At 52.7% G+C, this 19,769-nt stretch overlaps 1 protein-coding gene across 1 annotated transcript in view; it reads right to left on the bottom strand.

The window, feature by feature from the left end:
• The window catches only part of LOC102059356 (gamma-aminobutyric acid type A receptor subunit epsilon), a 36,801-nt gene extending 28,690 nt beyond the window's left edge, over nucleotides 1–8,111 (bottom strand). Inside the window, exons 1-3 of the mRNA XM_005439982.4 lie at nucleotides 7,735–8,111; nucleotides 2,224–2,372; nucleotides 1,954–2,021 (exon numbers count right to left, since the gene is read on the bottom strand). Of these exons, the coding sequence (XP_005440039.3) occupies nucleotides 1,954–2,021; nucleotides 2,224–2,372; nucleotides 7,735–7,790 (273 nt within the window). The 5' untranslated portion in view covers nucleotides 7,791–8,111. The remainder of the gene's footprint in view (nucleotides 1–1,953; nucleotides 2,022–2,223; nucleotides 2,373–7,734) is intronic.
• Nucleotides 8,112–19,769: the final 11,658 nt, after the last annotated feature.

Below are 19,769 nucleotides of genomic sequence, written 5' to 3'. Positions count from 1 at the left end.
TTTTCCCCCTCAGTGGGGATGGCTGTTGTCGCTGACTTGCATCCTGTTTTCACAAAAATACTGGAGATGCTGAACACGCCTGAAGCTGCTATACCGGCAGCCATACATGGCTGGTATTAGCCCAGTGGATATAAAATACTGAAAGACTGGGATGGACGTACTTACTTTCTCACACACCCATCACCATGGCATAAGCTGTGTTTCTTAGGAAACCAGACTAGCAGCAGTGCCTGGTATCTCTGTTTAGGAGACGAGATGAACTCTGGATGCAAGACTGGATTTTATAAGCCACTCTCTACGGCTACCACCTGCATGGCAATGCAGTGCTCCTGTGACAGGGAGGAGAGCAGAGCTTCCAGTAGGGTGGAAAGGAGTAAAGTACATGGATGAGAGGAAAAGAGAAGGAAATTAGGACACGCAGTGTGGTTTTCTTGGCGTATCCTTGGGCACTGCAAAGCAGATGGGACAACCACCTATAACACAACTCTTATGCTCTACATCCAGGAACAGCAGTAGCTGGGGAAGTGAGTACATCCAGCCCCTGCACCCTTCCCCCACACTGCTGCTTTTGTGTGGCTTCATGTCCACACACCCACACAGCTTGCAGTATCTGCTGGAAGCCAGGGATGACATCCACATGGCTTTGTCTGTGGTCCTCCTGGAGACCAGGCCCACAGAAAGAATGAAAGGAAATTTTTTGGCCTTGAGGATGTCCCCGATGGGCCTCCTGATGGTGCCCTCACCGTGCACGCCAGCACCCAGCCAGCTGCCCATCTGGTAGCTCACGAGCAGGCACTGCTTGGCGGCACATGCTTGGTGGTGGCCAGGCAGAAGAGATGCTTCAAAATGGTGGTTTTGTTGGGGTTTTTTTGGAGTGGAAGTGGTGCTACAACTACAATGACATTCCTCCATCCCCAGAGGGGTTTGTTCAGTGGAAATTTTCTACCTGGGAAACTAAAAATAATGTGCCTGTCCCAAGAACTTTATTTTTTTGTTTTTGTTTAAGGGGGCTGGGTTTTTTCCTGCTCTGTTTTGCATAGAGATAGGCAAAAAAAGCCAAGTTGTCCTGGCTGTACCTCTCCTTTGTCCCCTCTACCCCACTGCCCAGTGGACCAAAGAAATGATTCAAAACCTGATGGCAGTCAGGTTTGTTTCTTACTAGAAAAGGGGAAAAAATGACTTCACATGGAAAACAGTAATGGAAGTTTCCCATGAAAAATATATAATCAACAGCTGCTCTCCAGTGCATGTCCTGTAGGGTCTTCAGACCAAAGAGCATCTCTGTTGAGTTTTTCCACAGCTCCTGGTACAGTGGGGGACCCGATGAGCAGAAACCATCACAGTCACGGTGGCATCAATCTAAGGTGCTACACACTGAAGAAGAGCTGTCGGACCCGAGACACGCTGGCTGCCCCTCCCCAGCACCACAGTCCAGGGCTAGGCACCTAAGTTTCACACCATCAGACCACAGCCATGGAAACCACCTCTAGGTACCTATTTCAGTCCTCCTGGGAAGCGTGCTGCTCCCCCTCCCAGCCACCACCACACTGGTTCAACCAGGGTGGTGCAGTTTGCTCCAAGCATCCTGGCACCTGCACGCTTCCCAGGCAGGAGAGGGCAAAGCCACCAGGCAGAGGTGTCTGTCCACACATTGCCAGTGAGACCAAAGAGCAGCAGTACCCTTCCACTTGAGCTTGCAAGCATGGTAGGTTGCTGAGCTCACCAAGGGCACCTGAGGACCTTGCTCCTGACCAGGTATGGCTGTCAAGCCTTTCTAGCGCAGGTCAGAGCACCTCTTCCCAAGGGAAGAGAAACAAATCCACCTCTTCTCATGACAACACAACCTTCACATCGTGTCTAGCCAGCATGACACAACCTCCCAGCAGTGCTGGGCCAGCTACCTCCCGTGAGCTCAGCTGAGGTGATACCGCAACCCTGCGCGACACCACTCACCATTTGGATGACAGACACTGGCCCAATGCTGTTCACGTAGATATCCACATCGATAAACGTGGGCTTGACTGTAAAGAAAATAAAATAGGGACGGGTAAGCTTGGGCTAGGATTATTTGTAAAGGGCTGAGGACCAGGGGAGCACCTGGGATCAGCAAGGCTCAGTCTCACTAAAAATCCCAACTACAGCAGCCACAGAAGCATGGAACACACACAACACAGCCAGGCCAGGCATTACCTGTGGCCACAGGGAGCTTCAAGGGACACTTACTGCCAATGTCTGGCCTCAGCTTGTTATCATAGTTCTTCAGCAGTGAGTTGAGGATCTGCGTGGCATCAGTCTCCTGTGCCTTGGGGGTAAGGACCCAGGTTTTATTGATGCTGAGGTAATCATAATCATATTCTTCTGTGCTCTCACACCTGGAGCAGAGAGAGAGAGACATCACTGTGGCAGCTCTCTGGTGCTCTGTGCAAGTAGGGGCACAGCTGGGTTTCAGAGACACTAAAGGAGGAGGATGCAGCACTGCTAAAAGGCAGAACATAAGGAGCTCAGGGATCTCCTCTCAGCCATGCTACTAAGAAGACACAAGTCAGCTGGTGCCTTTGCTCACTTCAGTGTCCCCAGATGTGCAGGGGCCTTGCCACCAGTAGTCAGGACTAGCTTGTCATGGGGCGCTCCATATCCTCCCCAGCTCCCTTTGGAGACACACTGCTCATCCCAGAAGAGTGGGAGCCAGTCCTGTCCTCCCCCTGCAGCTTTCTTGCCCATCCCACTCCTGTACCCCCATTCCTGCTCCTGGAGTTGCCTGTCAACCTCAGATACCTCGGCTGCTCTGCCCACCACTTGCACCTGAAGCAGGCTTCCTCTGAGGAAGAAGACAGTGACCAAATCAACATTTTTGGGGAGTGAGGCATTTACAATAAAAGCACTTCAGAAAAAAGAGGTCCTAAAATTACCAAGCAGGCAGCATGCACATCTGGCTTGCCAGGAATCCAACCATCTGCCTTACACGGATCCTCGGAAATTAAAGCCTTGTGCAAACTCCTCTGCCTTCAGGCAAAGACTGCCACAACTCATTCCCTGTACTCACCAGCCCTTCCTCCTCAGCCTTTAGCACAAGCTCCCATTTAAAGATGCTCCGTCCTCCCGATCTTCCAGTTCCAAGCCAGGCAGGGAAAACTTGTATGCACCTTTGGACACGATCCACTTAGCAACAGCTTCTCCCACTGCCTTTTAAATCTGCCCTCCCTAAGCCTTTTGCACCCCTCCCTTTTTCTAAAGGAGTTTTCCTAAACCCTCTAATTAAATTAGGTTCACATGGTCACCCGGGAGATTCTAACCACCTGCCGCTGCTCTGGGCAGCTCATTCACAAGATTGTCCCTGGAATGACACAGCCATATGTGGGAGAGGATGCCGAGCGATCCCACACCCTGCACACCCCCCCTTGATGCCTGCCATGTCAGCGTGTCACCTGCTCCAGCGCCAGAAAGGGTCTCGCAGCAGGAGCTGCCACTGTGTTGACACTTCCCAGCTGGAGCCTCGCAGCTCCAAGGTGCAATCAGGCACCTCCGATACACATCTCCCTTCAGTGCTTAGGGAGGCAGAGCCTGGCAAAGGTGCTTAACGAGGAAAAAAGCATTAAATTGACATGTTGCAGTCAATTTATCAGATGCTCCTCTTTTAAAACCCCAGATAAAACTTGCTTTCACAATCACTTTAAAACTCTTTGCATCTCCCCAGATTTGAGGCACCAGGATGTGTCCCCCGACAAGGGCTGGGCTGCGTGCAGCTGGCTGCCTGCCATCGCACATTAGGTATTGGTACATCAGCTTGTTTCCTGTCTGATTGCGCTGCACTTCCTAACGATGCTTCAGGAGTCTAAAGCAACACTGTCAGGATGTGCTTCCCTATCTGAGCAGCGGCAGAAAGGGCTCGCCTGCCTGTTGTGCCTTCGAAACGCAGCTGAGCAGACAGCTCCACAGCATCCAGCAGCTGCAGGAGGCACAGGGGACCACCACTGTGCCCACCCAAAAGGTGCCGAGAGCCGAAATCCGAGGCCGGCCCCTCTCCTGTGGGGCACAAAGGACACCTGTCTCTGCCCGCAGCCCAACTGAGGGCACAGGAAAGCAATCCTAACTGCTTTCCCTTGCTGCCAGTGTTTTGGGTGGTGCAGGCTGCCTCTAGCAGGGTTGCAACAGCTGTACTGAAACCTTATCTCGGTGTTCCCTTGACCCGACTTGAGTCAGCCCTGCCTGCACTGAACTCTGCGTGTCCCACTGCCCTGCTAAAATCCAGTTCCTGCAAGCCATAAGGCCACAGTAGAGTCTGAAACATTCCTCCAGGGCTGAACAAAACCAGGCTGGTTACTCTGACCTCAGCCTTCTGGCTTCCCCCCCTTTAGTGTTGCTGGTTAACACCCTCAGGCTTGGGATGGCATTTCCAGGGAGTCACATCCCTATTACAGATGCAGTGACACTACCAAAAATATGCATTTTTTTAATGCAGCTAATCCTGGACTACTAAACCATACTAAGCCATCTTAGCATAGGCAAGCCAGTTTTTGGTGGAGAAAATACAGTTTTGCAGGGTGTCTGTGCACACACCCTTGCTGGTCAGGAGTGTAACTCTCATGCCACCGTATGCAAGCCCCTGCCTCCTCACCGGTCTCGCTTCCCAGTGGGCCCACTTCAAGAAGGGAAGAGTCCATGAGCTATTGCAGAGGAGAGGAATTAAGGTGACACGTGCATGTGCCCCCACAGCTGCTAATGGAAATGTCACACTGCAAATCTGCAGTGATCCTCAACGTGCTGCAAACACTTGCTGGCCTGGTGGCTGTGTCTCCTGGTGCAAAGTGACTTGCTCGGTAAGAGGGGACAGCCAGTTCTCATATGTCTCTGTGCAGCCAGGAGGAAAGGCAGAGCCACATTTTGTCACCTCTGCCTGTTGAAATATCAAAACATCCACCTCACAGCGCTCCAGCACTCGGCCATGGGGTTGGGATGCAGCCACGAGTGTGGGCAGGGAGTGTGGGCAGGGGGGACGACAGCAGGGCAGAGCTGGGGACAGTGCGAGGAAACGCCTGGTCTGACAGTTGTGGTCGGGGCCATGGCAGCTCCCGCTGGTGCCCAAAGCAGGAGGGCTGCACAGCAGGGAGGTGTCCTTTCAGATGCGTTCACATGTATGAATGGGGTTGGACAACCCTCCTTGGGCAATCCTTGGCATTACACAGGACAGTACTCTGCCTTGGCTCCCTAATTCTGTTTTACTCAAGCAGACACCTGTTTTGCTGAGGTTTCCAAGCACACTGGTCATCAGTAAATGCCACCTGAAGAGCTGGTGGCTGGCTCCCTCCCCCAGTGCCCAAGCTGTCTGACAAGGTTTCCCTTAGCAGGAGGAGGGAAAGAACATGTGCCAAGAGCCTTCAAAGACACTTCTGCTCCTTGCCTGGTAGGACAGCCAATGGTGCTTGACCATGACGCAGGCCTGCTACTATTTGCAAACTAGTCTGTAATGAAGTCTGAGACCAGTAGAATTTTGTACTGAGACCTGCACCCACCGGGGAGGTGACACACACCCTCTCAGCTATCCCTAGCCCTGAAGCAGGAACATCCTGGAGCAAGTGCAGATACCAGGGCTGTGGTTGTCCAGCCCCTCTGCAAACATAGCTCAAAGCCTCCCCTACTCTGGAGGACCAGACAGCAACAAAATGCAAGAACATTTCCCTTGGTTGAAAAGCGCTGTGGTCAATCCAAATTACCACGTGCTAATGTGTCCTGCTAGCCACCCATCCCAACACCTCCAAGGGCTGTAGGCACAAGGACATTCAGGCACATTTCTCGGAATTAGAAGCATGCAGAGGATTTAAGGACAGGGAGCTCACTGAACTGTACCCTACCTGTTTCACATGTCTTTGTACCTCTCACAGCATGCTCCATGAAGCCCCAATGGTCAAGTCTGCACAGCTTCAACAATTTGCCAAGCCCAGCTTTCTGGTGATGTGGTGCTGTGCAGGGGTCCTGCCTTCAGGGCTCAGAGTTGGGTGCCTTGGTCCCGATTGAGGCAGTGCCCCGGGAAACGCTGCTGAATTAGGCTCTGTGGTGGGGGGACCATCAGGGGAGTGCTGAGTCACCTGGCACAAAGCCTCCAGCGCCAGGGGATGGGTCTTGCAGCTTGTGCTGGGAGAAGAGCTCACACACACGCGAAGCACCTGAACTGGGCTCCTCACTCCAGCATCCAGCACCCACCATCAAGTGTGGGGCAGGCAAGATTCACCCCCCCGCCTCCCGCCCCCCCAGCAAGCTGCAGCCAGGAAAAACGCAGCGACTGCAGAGTATGAACCTGATACAACTTGCTCCCTTTCTCCGACAGGCTTCCTCTCCTGCTCCATCATCCCCCCAGCATGCATAGACACTGCTCCTGGCAAAGTGGGGCTCAGGGAAGCGGCAGACATGAGGGAGTGGGCAGAAGGGAAGCCGGGCCAGCTACTGGGTGAATCTTCCTGCTCAAGGGCATGCGAAAACATGACTTAACTGCTTTCTCCATGTGATCTAGCAGCTTACGACTCACCCTCTCAAAATGCAGTGCTGGTGGCAGTGCGCTGCAGGGACAGTAGGGCACAGGAACCTGGATCCCCACGGACCCCCCTCTCGTCCACGCTGGTGAGAGGCCGGGTGTCAGGGCACCAGCCACGGGGCAGCTCTCACTGCCTCGACCCTGGGAAGCCCAAGACCTGGAGGACTGTGTCAGGGATGGACTTTCTGCCCACACCCGATGTCGGGAAGCCTTGGCAGAGCAGACCATTAGTAGTAGGATTCATGCTCCCTGTCCCTGACTGCATTTGTAATGGGATTTGATCGGCTTTAAGGTGGCTTATTCTGCCAATTAGCTTCAGCCAGTAAAATCCCTCTTCCCCCGAGCCCTGGGGGCAACAATCTGCTGACAACATGTTCTGTCCCAATCTAGCTATTAAACTCACCGGCAGGGCTAGGAATTGTAAAAAAAAAAAAAAAAAAAGAAAAAAAAGGAAAAAAAACAAGAAAAAAACCAAGAAAAAAAAAAAGAAAAAAAAAAGAAACTTGAAAACCCCGTGTGGGGGGCCTTTCATCAATGTCTACAGAAAAGCACTAAAAACCACTAGCCCCGGGAGAGAACAGTGATCTGCCAGCCCCCCACGCCTCTGCTCGCCTTCTCACCCAGCGCTCTGCTGGCATCAGGCTGCCATCGGGCTGGGACCAGGGGCCAACCTGTAGAGCAAGGCAGGAGCCTGCGCTGCCCTTCGCCTGCCAGGCTGCCAGCCCTGCAGGGGCTTTCGGGGGGCCAGGAGATGGAGTGTCGGGAAGGGGATGCAAGCTCCATCCCAAGCAGCCCCACTCCGTGTGGAAATACCCTGGTGATGGATGGAGCCCCCAGGAGGTGACGAGCTCTGATCCTGCTCTGGGCACCCCCAGAAGGGGGCTCAGCCCCCGGCAGGATTTAGTCAGCGATGTGATGGCAGGGGGGAAAATTGGATGTGCTCTGATTCCTGGCGTGCGAAGCGGGGACCCGGGTGCAAGGGACCTGCAGATGCCAGGTGCGGCCGCGACCAGACCTGATCCTGCCTCGGGGCCGGCTGAAAGGGACCGCTGGGGGCACAGAGGCGCCCCAACCCCCGCTGAAGCCGGGGGTGGGGGCCGTGGGGGGGAGCGGGGACCGATGCTGCGACTCCAGCCCCCTCCCCTCCCATTGCCCCGACCGGTAAACTGAGGCGGGGAGGGGGCGTCCCGGCCGGCGGGGGGTCTCACCTGGCGCGCAGGACCGGCCCGAGGGCCAGGCAGAGCAGCAGCACCGTCCCGGGCATCGCGGCGAGGCGAGGGCCGGCCCCGGGCCGGGGGGCAGCGGCGGCGGTGCGCCCGCCCCGGCGGGGCTCAGCTCGGGGCCGGGGCGGGGGCGGCGGCGGGGCCCCCCCGCTGCCCGCTGCACCGCGCTCCAGCCCCGCCGCCGCCCGCCCGGCTCCGCGCTCCGCGCCCCGCGCCCCGCTCCGCGCCGCCGGGGAGGAAGCGGAAAGTTGGGCATCTCTTCTCCGACTCGGCGGCGGGGAGGGGCTCGGCGCAGGGTCCTACCGCCCCGCGCAGGGGCTGGCTCCCCCCGCACCCCCCCAGGGCTGAGCGCCAGCGCGGGGGGGCGCACGGCAGAGTCAAGCCCGCGCATCTGCCTGCTGCGGGGAGCGAGCACCGTCAGCTGGTGCAAGGCGCTCTCGCTCCCCCTTTGCGTAACGAGGCGCTTCGTTTCTCTTAATAGTAGCTTTTCTTACAATGCACAACACTTGGGATTTTTTTTTTTTTCCTTAAAAAAAAAAAAAAAACAGTGGGTAATTATTGTTAAAATATGCAAGGCGTCAGTCCCCGCTGGGCAGAGCTGCCAGGGAGAGGCAGCCGGGAGAGCCCTTTCCCACCTGTTGGGGCTCTGTCCCGCCGAAAAAAGCGGGGAGGGTGCGTGGGGTCTGCCAGGGATCGCGGGGGGCTGCGGGTTGTCATCCCGTTGCTCCCTGCTCTCACGGTTTGCCGAGCTGCACCTGGGCGTTTCTTTTCCCGGCTGGCATCCGACTTGTAAACAGGAATAAGGGGCTGCTTCTGGGTGAGATCTGGGTGAGATTTGCTCGGAAGCAACTTTGTAAGAGCTACACGAGGTACTAATAATTGTCGTTCATCACCTGGTTACAGCCGTGAGTGGCAGGAGCCGGTCCCCAGAGGGGCCTGGGCCTGCATCTCCCAGAGGGTCTGGTAACACTGATGACAAATGGGGATTTGGTGCCACCCCTCTGAACTGGAGTGGGACCATCCCTGGTACTGCAGTGGGGCCGAGGACCACTGCCTTCCTCCCTCCTGGCCCTGTCACAGCCTTCCCCACACGAACGTGGGCAAATCACCTCTCTGCTCTCCATCTAGAGCACGCTGGTAACCACTGTCTCCTTTGCTCAGCTCGGCAGGACAGGGAGATACCTGTTCCCTAGCACGTTCGGTGCCTAATAGCCAGGACTGCTCTCAAGGGGCACTAGGAGTGCTACAGGAGTCCACGCAGTAAATAACAGCAGCACACTTGGATGATTTTTCAAGGCTCTTCCTACGCAGGCTCTCCCTTGCTGATTCTTGCAATGATCACCTTAAGCCCTCAAGCATGAGATCTGAGCAGCTTCAAAGCCGTAGGAGCCGGCTCCAGGCATCGCAGCTACAAGATGGCATTTCCCTGTAACCAGGCGTCTGCAGATTATGTTTCCTCTACTGCATGCAAAGAAACCAGTTCTGGGGTGGCACTTTACAGGAGGCACATGCCAAAAGAGTAAATAATGAATATCAAAGCAGCAGTGAAGGGGGAAAGAGCACATTAAGCTTCAAAGCAAACTACTGGATTGCCCCAGAAGCTGTTCAGGGATCCAGATGAAGCTGAACTTGGGAAAGGTGCAAGAGCAGCCACAGGGAGGACGTAGCTGTCAAGGATTCTGGTCATGAACCATCAGATCACAGAAAATCCAGGGGTTCATATATGTGCTCTCAGCTCCCCCTCAAGACGCAGGATGTGAAGTGGTATGTGGGAAAATTCATGGGACTGATTTCTTTTGACCATCTCTTCTGCTACCTGAGAACTGAGATATCTGGGGAGGACTGATGCTTGGAGAACTGGAGATGGTCTGAGCAGTGTTAGGAAATCACAACATCCATTTACGATGCTGTTTTGGTGGCACCTTTCAGGCAGTTGTATGTACCAGGAGCATCCAAGCGGCTGTCCTCCCTGTTCTTCCCCTTCATCTACAGTGGTTTCTTGTTGTGACTGGTACTGAGTCTTTTACTGGGAGCAAGGATAAGAATGAAGTGTGTTGACGGCATGGGAGAGCAAGGGGAGAGCACTGCTTTTTAAGCAAACACCATATTTATCAAGAGCACAGGCTCAGCCTGGGAGAAACCCATTTCAAATTCACGATGAATGATTTTGACCAGGAAAAAACACCAAATGCTGAGAAGGACAAAATGCCCTGCACCAGTGTTTTGGGACAAAAAAGCCCCTGTTTTCCACTTTGAAGAGACATTTGGTTTGAGATCTACTGTCATGGGATTCTCCAAACTTAAACAGGAGATGAAATGTTTTATTCAAGATGCTTTGTGTCCCTTCTGGTATTTCAGTTTAACTGGCAAACTAATCAAACCTATTATTTGCAGAGTCCTCGTGAGCACAGCACCCAGGGGCCATGCTGCCACAGTAAATGAGGGTTTGATCGTGCAGTCCTCACAGCAGGATTTAGCCCTGGGAGAAGAGGAGACAATTCCAGCCCTGGCCCAGGATCTCAAACCTCGCAAGACTGACAGTGCCTTCAGAGGGAGCTGCCCCATAGCCAGAGAGTCTTGTATGAGTCAAAGCAAAGCTCCTTTGCAGTGTCAGCCATGAAATCTGTGCTGCCTGCTCTGGCGCTGGGGGGTGGTGGTTATGACTGCAGGCTGGAGCAGCAGGTGAAGGCAGGAGGCAATGCTCTGCCCTCCTCTTCCTTCTGCAAGGGGCTGGTCAGGCAATGCCAAGGTCAACGAGTGTCTCTGTCCACAGAGTCTGCTCTTCTTCTGAGCTATGCCAGGAGTGCTGTACTGAGGGAAAACAGATATAAGTGGAGAAAAATATTAACCCAAGGTGTTTAGGAGCTTGTTTCTGAGAAAACTCAGGCTCGTGGCATTTGCAAAATCCTCCTCAGACAGATATCTTTCAAGGGTGGAGGAGCAAGGTGACCCATGGCGGGGCTGGAGGACCCCCGGCAGAGACAGATCCCACAGGGCTCTGCAGAAACATCTCAGGCTTGAGAACACTGCTGGCAGAGCTGGGGATGCCAGGACAAGGAGCTGCCAGGATATTTGCAGGCACCCACTGCCAGGGCCATGCAGCAGACAGCTTTGAAGGGCGGCATGGAGGTGAATTTCCTTTCCCCTCCTCCTGTCACTGCTCCACGTCATCTGTCTGAGGGCAGAGCACAGTTAGAGCCACTGTCCTTGATGCTCACTCTCCTCCTGGTAATGAACCAGGGCTTGTGCTGTTACCTAGCCAGTGCATCCTCTGAGAGCAATGCCGGTTCTCATGATGAGGTTCCCCATGGATCTCCTCCCCGTGCCCAGAGCTGGAGGCTCTGGCAGAAGGCAGAGACTGGTCAGGCTGTAAGCCTCCTACAGCAGCATCTGTGAGGCCAAGTATGCTGACACACCTGGGATGACAGTGGTGAAGGACATCTAAGGAGAAGCTGGTTACAGGGTCCCTTTGGAAAACTTGGAAGATGAAAAATGCTGTATAAGTCTCAACCCTTTCCTCCAAGCTGGGGCACGTCGTGCACAGTAGAAATATTTGTTTACTCTACCAGGGCATTTGATCAACATAGTGAGGTTTTGCCTTTTCCAGGCTCACCAGGCAGACCGGGCACAGCAGCAGATGCTGCATCTGGCTCACACGACATCAGTAACCACTACAGCTGGGCTCTGGCTTCCCACTACTATGGATGCAGCAGACAGGCCACAGTTTGGTTTTTAGGTGCTGGAGTGAACTTGCAGTGCTGACAGATTAAAAAAATGTGTTTGGAGCCTGAACAAATGTGACGTGAATGTTTTACAAGGAGAATGAAGGGTATGGGAGGACAGCCCAGGCCATAGCAAGAGCTGGTGCAAACTGTCCCAGAGGGTGACAAGAGCGTTTGACAGGAGTGAGAACTTTCACCCTCTGCTGCTACGTCAGGCCAGGCCTGAAGGAGTCTCCACATCCCTTCCACTGTGGACAGTACCTCTTCAAAATTAGTGGGAAGAGATCACCAAACTGGTAGGTGATCTGATCCTGGATATCAGACTGGTTCTTGCTGTCACCCTGGGGATGGGAAAGATGCTGTTTCCTGTGCTTTTATGGTTCTGGTCTTCTGGCACTCTCCCCAGCTCAGGGCTTACATTCTTCCCAGGGATCAATATGCGAAAAGAGAAAAAGTATAGGGGAAAGGGTGGGGAGAGGAAGAGAATTGCAGCATTTGATAAAAAAGAGAAAAACCTCAGCAAATTGAGCACCAGGTGTTTCAATACTTTTCCACATGGATTTGACAAGCTATGCCGTCTGTATATCTGATGTCGTATGTCCAGTTAGAGGACCATGAGCTAGTAGTTTGGCGAGTCACTCCCAGAATAACTCCCAGGCAGTACATCCATATCATAAATACTGTGCAACTGCTGACACAAACTTTGGGGAAATGCAGCTGCAGGAACAGGAGCAGCTGCTTCTTTTCACTGTAGAAATGTGTCTGCCTCTGGATGGAGGCACACTAGCTCCTTGTCAACCCATGCCACAGCAGTTCAGAGTAGAGGAAAAGGAGCCAGGAAGGTCATAGAGGCAAAAAAACCTGCCATTGGGATGCAAACTATATTTCACACAGTGATTCCTCCCAGGGTTGCTCAGTATCTAGGAAATACCCGGGCTTGGGGATCTCCAGAGGACACGCCAGGATTCCGAGCAAGGCCTACACATGCAGAAGACGATGCTCACAACCGAAACCCCATGGAGGCACCTGGCCAGCAGTAACCCTGCTGAGCCTTTCCATACCGCAGCTCTGAAGCACAGCTGAGGGCACATCATCACCCACTGGCCTCCCTGCTAGGATTTACGAGAGTGAGAGAGGGAGGCACAGTTGCCTTTTATTGTTAATACCCTTAGGCATTTCTGTCTAGAGATGTGGGGATTTCAATGACTTCTCTCTGCACTGGCTCGGGAATGTTTATACACCAGTAAATAATGTTAACTGCTCATCTGCGGCCAAGTTTAGCTGTTGCAATTACAACAGTTTCCAGCAGCTGGTCTGAGTCCTGCACTCTGCTTTCCCTCTTGCCCCAGCTCTGCAGCTTGCCTGGCAGCTTGACATTTTGTCAGTCTGAGGATAACACAGGGCAGTCAGCAAGTAGAGAAACGAGTAGAAGAAGCTTTCCTCTGAGAGCCAGGGCAGAACGCAGTCCCTTCTGTGGCAAGTACCGGGTGATCTGGGGTCACACGAGCTGTGTTGCTTTGCTGTGTGTTACGGGACTGACTCTGAAGAGCTGGGACAGATGCCTGCAGCAAGCCCGTATTCTCATACTTCTTTCCTTCTTGGGAACTATTAGACATTCTCAGGGCCTCTTTATTTTCCTCCCCTGTGCAGCTCTGGTGTCTGCCTCAGCAAGAGGCAAAAGCCCTTCTTGCTCAGGTGCCTGAGCTCAAAGGGACACATTTTGGAGGGGCTGGTTTTTGCTGTGTTTTAGGGAGGCGGTGTTTGGGACTGCGGTGCTGCGGTCCACAGTGCCACCTCAACAGGACTGCATCAGCAAGAGCTCACCAGAGAGGTGACCAGCTGAGAACAGGCTTGGCACACCTCGATGTGGTTTACCTATCCGATGTGTGGGCTCCCGAGCACATGCCTGCTCAGGGCAGGGGCAGCGCCTGCTCCTTGCCTGGAGCAGCTCGGCAGCCCCTCTTCCACCCTGGCCCAAAGTATCATTCATTCAGGGGGAAGAGAGCATCCTCTGTGCTGCTATTACCTGTTCTCAGATGGGGGAAAGCAACAGGACTGCTTCTCCTTTCGTGTCCTCTTCACCCAGATGGGACACAGCAGGACAGCTGGCCCCCACGGCAGCCCCGAGAGCCCTCCATGGTCATGCCACCAGGATTCCCCAAAGTCCAGTGACATCTAACTGCTCTCCCAGTCCAGACTTTGCTCAGCAGCCAGCTGCTCTCTGCTGCTAGCACCACCATTTGCACCCTTTCCACCTCCACACCCTTGTGAGCATCTGTGGTGCTCCTCAGCCCATGCCCACAAGAGTATATGGAGAAACGCCAGCACTGCTCTCTTCCTCAGTTCCAGGATCTCCCGTGAAACACTGACCTAGATCAGCCCTGCACCACACATGAGCTCAGGCATGTGCTCCTGGGCACAGCAAGCCCCACTCAGATACCCGCCCCCAACCCGTCTTCAGGATTTTACTTTCCAACTGAACAGTCCTCACACGTGATCGAGTGGAAATCCAGATGCATCTGGCCGACACAGCCAGTGCCACACTGCCCAGCATCCACCATCCCCCTCACCTTCCGTTTTCTTCCTCTCCATCCCAGCCCCTCTGGTTGCTGAAAGCAATCAGTGGCAGCTGAAGTGCAAAGAAGCTGACACTATGATCTGTGGCTTTCGTGCTCAGTGCCCTCCAGCTGCTGTGCTCCCAAAGTCAGCAGAGCAGAAATGCCTGCACATGCAGCACCTCTCCAAAAGAGAGATGCTGGCACAAGGATCTGGTAATTGCCAGCACGTCAGGAATGAGAGATCTTCTCCTAATACTCACTAAGCTCCAATCTTAATCTTGTTTGTCGCTGTTAAGTCTCAGAGAAATTGGGCTGATGCGTTGAAAGGAGGTAAAATAAAAAGATTCAAGAAGAGACTGAAATCTCTTCAGAAAACTGAAGAGAAATAATCTTCAAAGGTTCCCACGAGCCTGCATGCCCCAGCCTAGAAAAGCGGAACAGATAAACACTGGGAACAGCAGCAAGAACCTCACTGGAATTGCTTTTAGTCTCGCATTTTGTGGGAGGAGACAGAAAAGTTAAGGCTGGAATCAGAAAGCAGTTACGGGATCTCATCACCCAGGGCTTGTCCCCCTCTGCTGGGACCCCATCCCTGAGGTCACTGCTGCCTGGCAGGCTCAGGTTCCTGGGGCAAAACCCAGTTCCCATTTCCCCACCAGGCTGGGGACTGGCCAGAGCAGCGGCACATGAGGGGCTGGATGCTTCTCCCTGGGTGAGATCCCCCAGGTGGGTAACCTGTTCTGGGGGTGCGGAAGGGGTTGCCAAGGGCAGACAGCCTCTGCCTCCATCCAGGCAGGGTGTTTGCTGTCCATCATCCTGGGCTCTCAGGGTAAAGAGCCAGGGCAGAGCAGCAGCTGGCTGCCACCACCCTGCCTGAGGCTGCATCACCCCTCCTGCACCCCATTGCCTCACAGCATCCCTGCAGGCAGCCTTGTGCCAGCACCCTCTCCCCCTCGCACAAGGGACATGCATGAAGAGGTCTCCTCTCTCCTTGTATCCTCCCTTGAGGCTTGGGGGGTTCCTGCAGTGGAAATTGCTTCCAGACTATTTACTTTTCACTGCCCGCAGAGCTGCTGCTGAATCCCTTCCTCAGCTCACAGGTATGTTTAGCATCCCTGACAGCCCAAAGCAACACATGTTGCCACTAAATAAAGCTCTGCTATGAAAGGTGCTGCCCTTTCACCTTTTCACCAAAAAGTGCCTGTGTTTGGAAGAGACCAAGGATCATCCATGGCACACTCCAAATGCACCCCGGTGCGGCACACTGAGCACACAAACCTTTGTCCCACACAGTGCAGAGGGATGTGCCCAGCCCCGGACATGCTGAACCAGATCGTGTCTGTGCAAGCAGGGTGGGATCTAATGGGGGTCCCATAAAGTGAGGGCAGCCTGTCTGCAGGCTCTTGGCTAGAGCCTGCGGCAGGGAGGCAAAGCACTGACTCCGCAGGCAGCTGCCAGCTCCTCTGCCAGCTTCAGGCTTTGCAGCAAATTTTGCCTTTGTCATTGCCCATGTGTTTGGTGGACAGGGGACTCCTGTATTCTAGGAGGCTGTTAGAAAATGCCTTTCAACAGCAGTCAAATTCACAAAAAAAAAAAAAAAAAAAAAAAAGAGCAAGCCATAATTACACCCACACAGCTCTCCACACTGCGCTAAGCTTCCCCCCCCTGTCAGAAATGCACCCGCACCGATAGAGTGGATACATTGATTAAAAGTCCCCCAAAATGAATAGATCAAGAGAAATCTGCCATACCCCTGCAGCAAGGGTGAAGTGCTTTTTAATTAAGGACAAAGAGATGCAAATGTCCTGAATCATCACAAGCAAATAGCAAAATAGCACCTGTCAGAATATTAAAAAACAAGCACTCAGCGTTCCCTTGTGATCAGCTCGAAGGAGGCCTTGAGTTAAAAAAAAAAAAATAGAAGTTCCACCAAGAGTTGAAAAATGTAATAGGCTGAGAGTAAGGAAAGAAAATAGCTCGATAAAAACAAGCAGGTATTACTTGCTAGTGATTTTGGTACTGGTGCCAGTGCAGCCGACAGAAGGGTCTGGAGCATCCCTGGCCCCAGCACAGCCTGCACGGGATCTGCTTGAGGTCGGCACGAACGCCAGCCCTGGGGGATGGCACCAGGCACTGTTGACCTGCCCAGCCTGTCTGCAGGCTCCTTCCCACCAGTGGCAAAGCCTCGCTCCTCCCAGGTGCGGGATCCCTGCTGCCACCCTACAAAGCCCATAATCATGAGCACTCAAATAACCTCAGCCAGCCGGGAAAAAATTGACTTGGTGCACATCGAAGTGCTTTGCTGGAGGATCAGCCTCAGGGCCTGCTCCATGCCATGCCCTCACCTGTGCCAGCCCTGCCCATGCTGAAGGGGGCATTTAATTCTGAGTAATGAAGGCAACAGGGTTGCATTTCAGAGCCGTGCAACAAGACCCTGTAAGCTGTTCTCCTCCTCGCTGTGCATTTGTTTGTGAGGCAGCCTGGGAACGTGCAGGAAGGGTCCTCTGTGTGCCCAGAGCCGTTATTATTAGGATTGATTGCAGGGGAAGCGGGCTGGAAAGGATGCCTGGATGCCAGTGCTGCTGGGGAGAGCAGGCAGGCGGTCTCAGGTTGATGAGGGCAGACAATTCTTTTCCCAGAATAGAAGGGTCAGATGGGGAGGTTTGGGGAATTCTTTTGCATTTTGGATGTTTTCATTGCTATCGTTTCTTGCCTTCACCTCAAACTGTGTTCAGGTTAAAAACCCAGACATGGGGGGACATGGTGCTGTGAGGAGCACCCCATGCACGCAGCCTCCCCTCTGGCCTCAGCCTGTGAGCTGCACCCCAAAACGGTGGCCTCGAGCACCCCCCGGCTTAATGACACAGCTGAGGCCGCTGTCCCCACCGCTGTACCAGAGCCAGGGGTGGGATGAGGGCTGGGAAAAGCAATGAAAGGAGCAAGTGTTGGGAAGCACAGCAAGAGCCAGCGCAGCCCAGAAGCAGCAACAAAGGGCCGGGGCTGTGAAAGGAAGGCAGAGTGAAAGGGAAATGCCTGGAATAATAAGTGACGGATGGATGCCTTTGACGGGGACTCGGATATCTTGGGTCTCCTGCCTGACCTACTTAAAACTGGCGTAATCTGATGAAGGAGCATCCTCCGGCTCTAAATATAAACTTCACTTCTCTTTATTTAAATGCCTTCCCTCTGCCACCCAGGGGTAGGGCTGTGGTCCACAGCTGGATGAAAAGCACCATATGCATTCTGTGGGTCCCAGAGCCCTGCAGAATGCCCCTGCTCCCTGCCTGGGGAGGGCTGGGGACCCCTGGAAGGCTCATGGGCTCTTGAATGGGCCATGCAGCAGCAGAGGCACTAGCACAGAGCCCAGAGGGACAGCACTGGCATTGCATGGTTTTCTAGCAACCGATTTATGAGCAGGAGCAAAACTACACTCCACGGGGCAATGCCTATAGGGGAATTACGGGATGCACTGCTGTCAGGTAGCTATTCCCAACGCAAGCTGCAAAGGACTGCACATCAGGACCCAAAAGTCAAGGGTCTCCCATTAGCTCCTTGTTTATCCGTGACTTGCAGTCAAATGTTTTTCATTTTAAATGAACCACAATCTGGTGTGCAACAGAATCCTGAGCAATTGGCAAGTTTAGGCAGAATTTGGCAATTAGTTTAAGTGAGAAGAAAAACAAGCAAAACCACAATCCAAGAAAAAACAGCTGCAATCAAAGCACTTTTCCCAACCTGTTTTGAAATAAAATATTTTGCTTAAGAATGCCAAAATGTTTCATTGATCCAGTCTCCAAATTAAATGCTTCAAGTTTCTCCACTTCAGCACACTGCTGTTCATTTAAAACTCTACTTTTCTGAAATAAAAAGAGTAGAAAAGGAACCACTGTTCTGGCTTGAAGAACATACTAAGGTGACAAGATGAATTTTTTTCATTTTTCCTCTTTCACTGGAAAGCCATATTAAAAAACAAACAAACAAACAAAAGGATTCAGTCTGAACCAAATTTAATCCATTCCTCACCCTGTTCCAGAGCAATTTCCATATCTGCGATGCATATTCCCTGGAGAGCCGCTCTTGCTGCAGCCCCAGCCCCGTGCACACTCCCAGCGTGCACAGCCACAGCTGGCACAGCTGGCGTTGGCACGAAGGGGATGTTCAAGCAACACCTGGCTAGTTTTGTTCAAGCGACTCAGCAGTGGTCAGGTATCCTGCACGGGGCCAGCTTTGTGGAAGAAAAAATGACTGCTGGTGGTAAAACTCCAGCAGAAATTAAGATCTCTAGGCAATGAGATGGCTGAGGGCAGAGCGGGGTGGGCGGACAGCCTGGAAGCCCAGCAGCAGCGCATCCCCGGCTAAGACAGGGACACTGTGCTGTCCCTACGGAAGAACAGCTGTCACCACCCTGTACTACTGGGCTATAGCCGGGGATACTGCATCTCTGCTCCTGTCCCTCCTGCAAGCATCTACGAAGCCAGGATGAGCCAGGGGCTTCTAGAGTTGCAGGTCTTCCCATTGCCCTGTGGTGAGCATGGTGGGTTTGGTGAGAATTTCCAGCAGATCACAGTAAAACTCATAAAATTGTTTTATCAAGGGCTTTTGTCAAGCCCTTACAGCTCACAGTTCCCTAAGGATATAAATTTTCCAGCTCATAGGCTCTGGGACTGTATGAGCTATTTAGGAACCTTTGCATGCTTTATTCCACTTCCTTGCTTTGGTGGCAAAAATGTATGTGGGATTAAAAAGGAAAAACAGTTAAATTAAAAACCAAGTCATTACAGAAAGCTAGCAAGCTGCACATCTTTCAGTACCACCATCAGGATTAGATGAGTTTGTTCCCTCTGTGGAGATAGGCCCCGTTAATTTTCTTGGCAGGATCTCCCATGTTAAAGCAACAAGGCAAATGTTTGCTTTGACTTTTTGAATGTGTTTGTGAGCCCTGGGAAGATGGGGGGTGGGGAACGAGGGAGAGAAAAATTCTCTTAATCTGAAATACTATACATGTTAATTTTTGCAAAGCTCAAATTTAGGGTCAAATTTGAACTGACAGTCTCCTTGAAGGAGGAGGAGGGGCAGAAGATAATATTTGGTAAAGAGTAGAGAAAGATGAGACAGGCAAAGTGGATTTTTTTTAAGCTTGCAGGGAGATACTAAGCTCAATAATCAGACAAGAAAGGCAATGAGCAGCTATCAAAGCAGCAGCCGTTTTAAGGGCTGTACTCATCTGAAAGTGACTTTTAGTTCTTGTGAAAACTGCCGCCTTAACAGCTGTCCCAATTAGAGCCAGCCGGAAATTTCCCAATAAACCAACATTTTTGTCAGAAAATAATTCGCTGAGTCTGAAATGCTCCAAGTTGGCTGAACTTTTGTTGAATCAAAAAGCAGGGCTCCAACTGGGTCCGGTGCTCAGCTGCCAGGTTTGCGCTATGAGCGGCAGCACTGACAGAAAAGTCAATTTTGCCGAGCAGCTGCAGGCGCCAGGAAGCGCCTGGTTCCCATAATTTGTGTTTGGGATTTGGTTGGAGTTGAAAAAAAAAAAAAAAAAAAAAGATAAAAAGGCAACTGAGTTCCTTATAAACTTGAACTTGAGCCAGCCGAATTTGCTCATGCCATGATCCCATATGCCTGACCTGGTTTAGGATCTGGTGGCTGGATTTGTGAGGGGGAAAAAAAAAACCCAAACCAAAACCCACAACCCAAGTGCTGTGGAGAGGCTGATGCTGGCAGCGGCTCCTGCCAG

Source organism: Falco cherrug, chromosome 15, assembly GCF_023634085.1.
Source record: "Falco cherrug isolate bFalChe1 chromosome 15, bFalChe1.pri, whole genome shotgun sequence".
In the NCBI taxonomy this organism is placed as follows: Eukaryota; Metazoa; Chordata; class Aves; order Falconiformes; family Falconidae; genus Falco; species Falco cherrug.
Note: the sequence above shows the minus strand (reverse complement) of the source record. Positions and strands in the feature narration are given on the sequence as shown.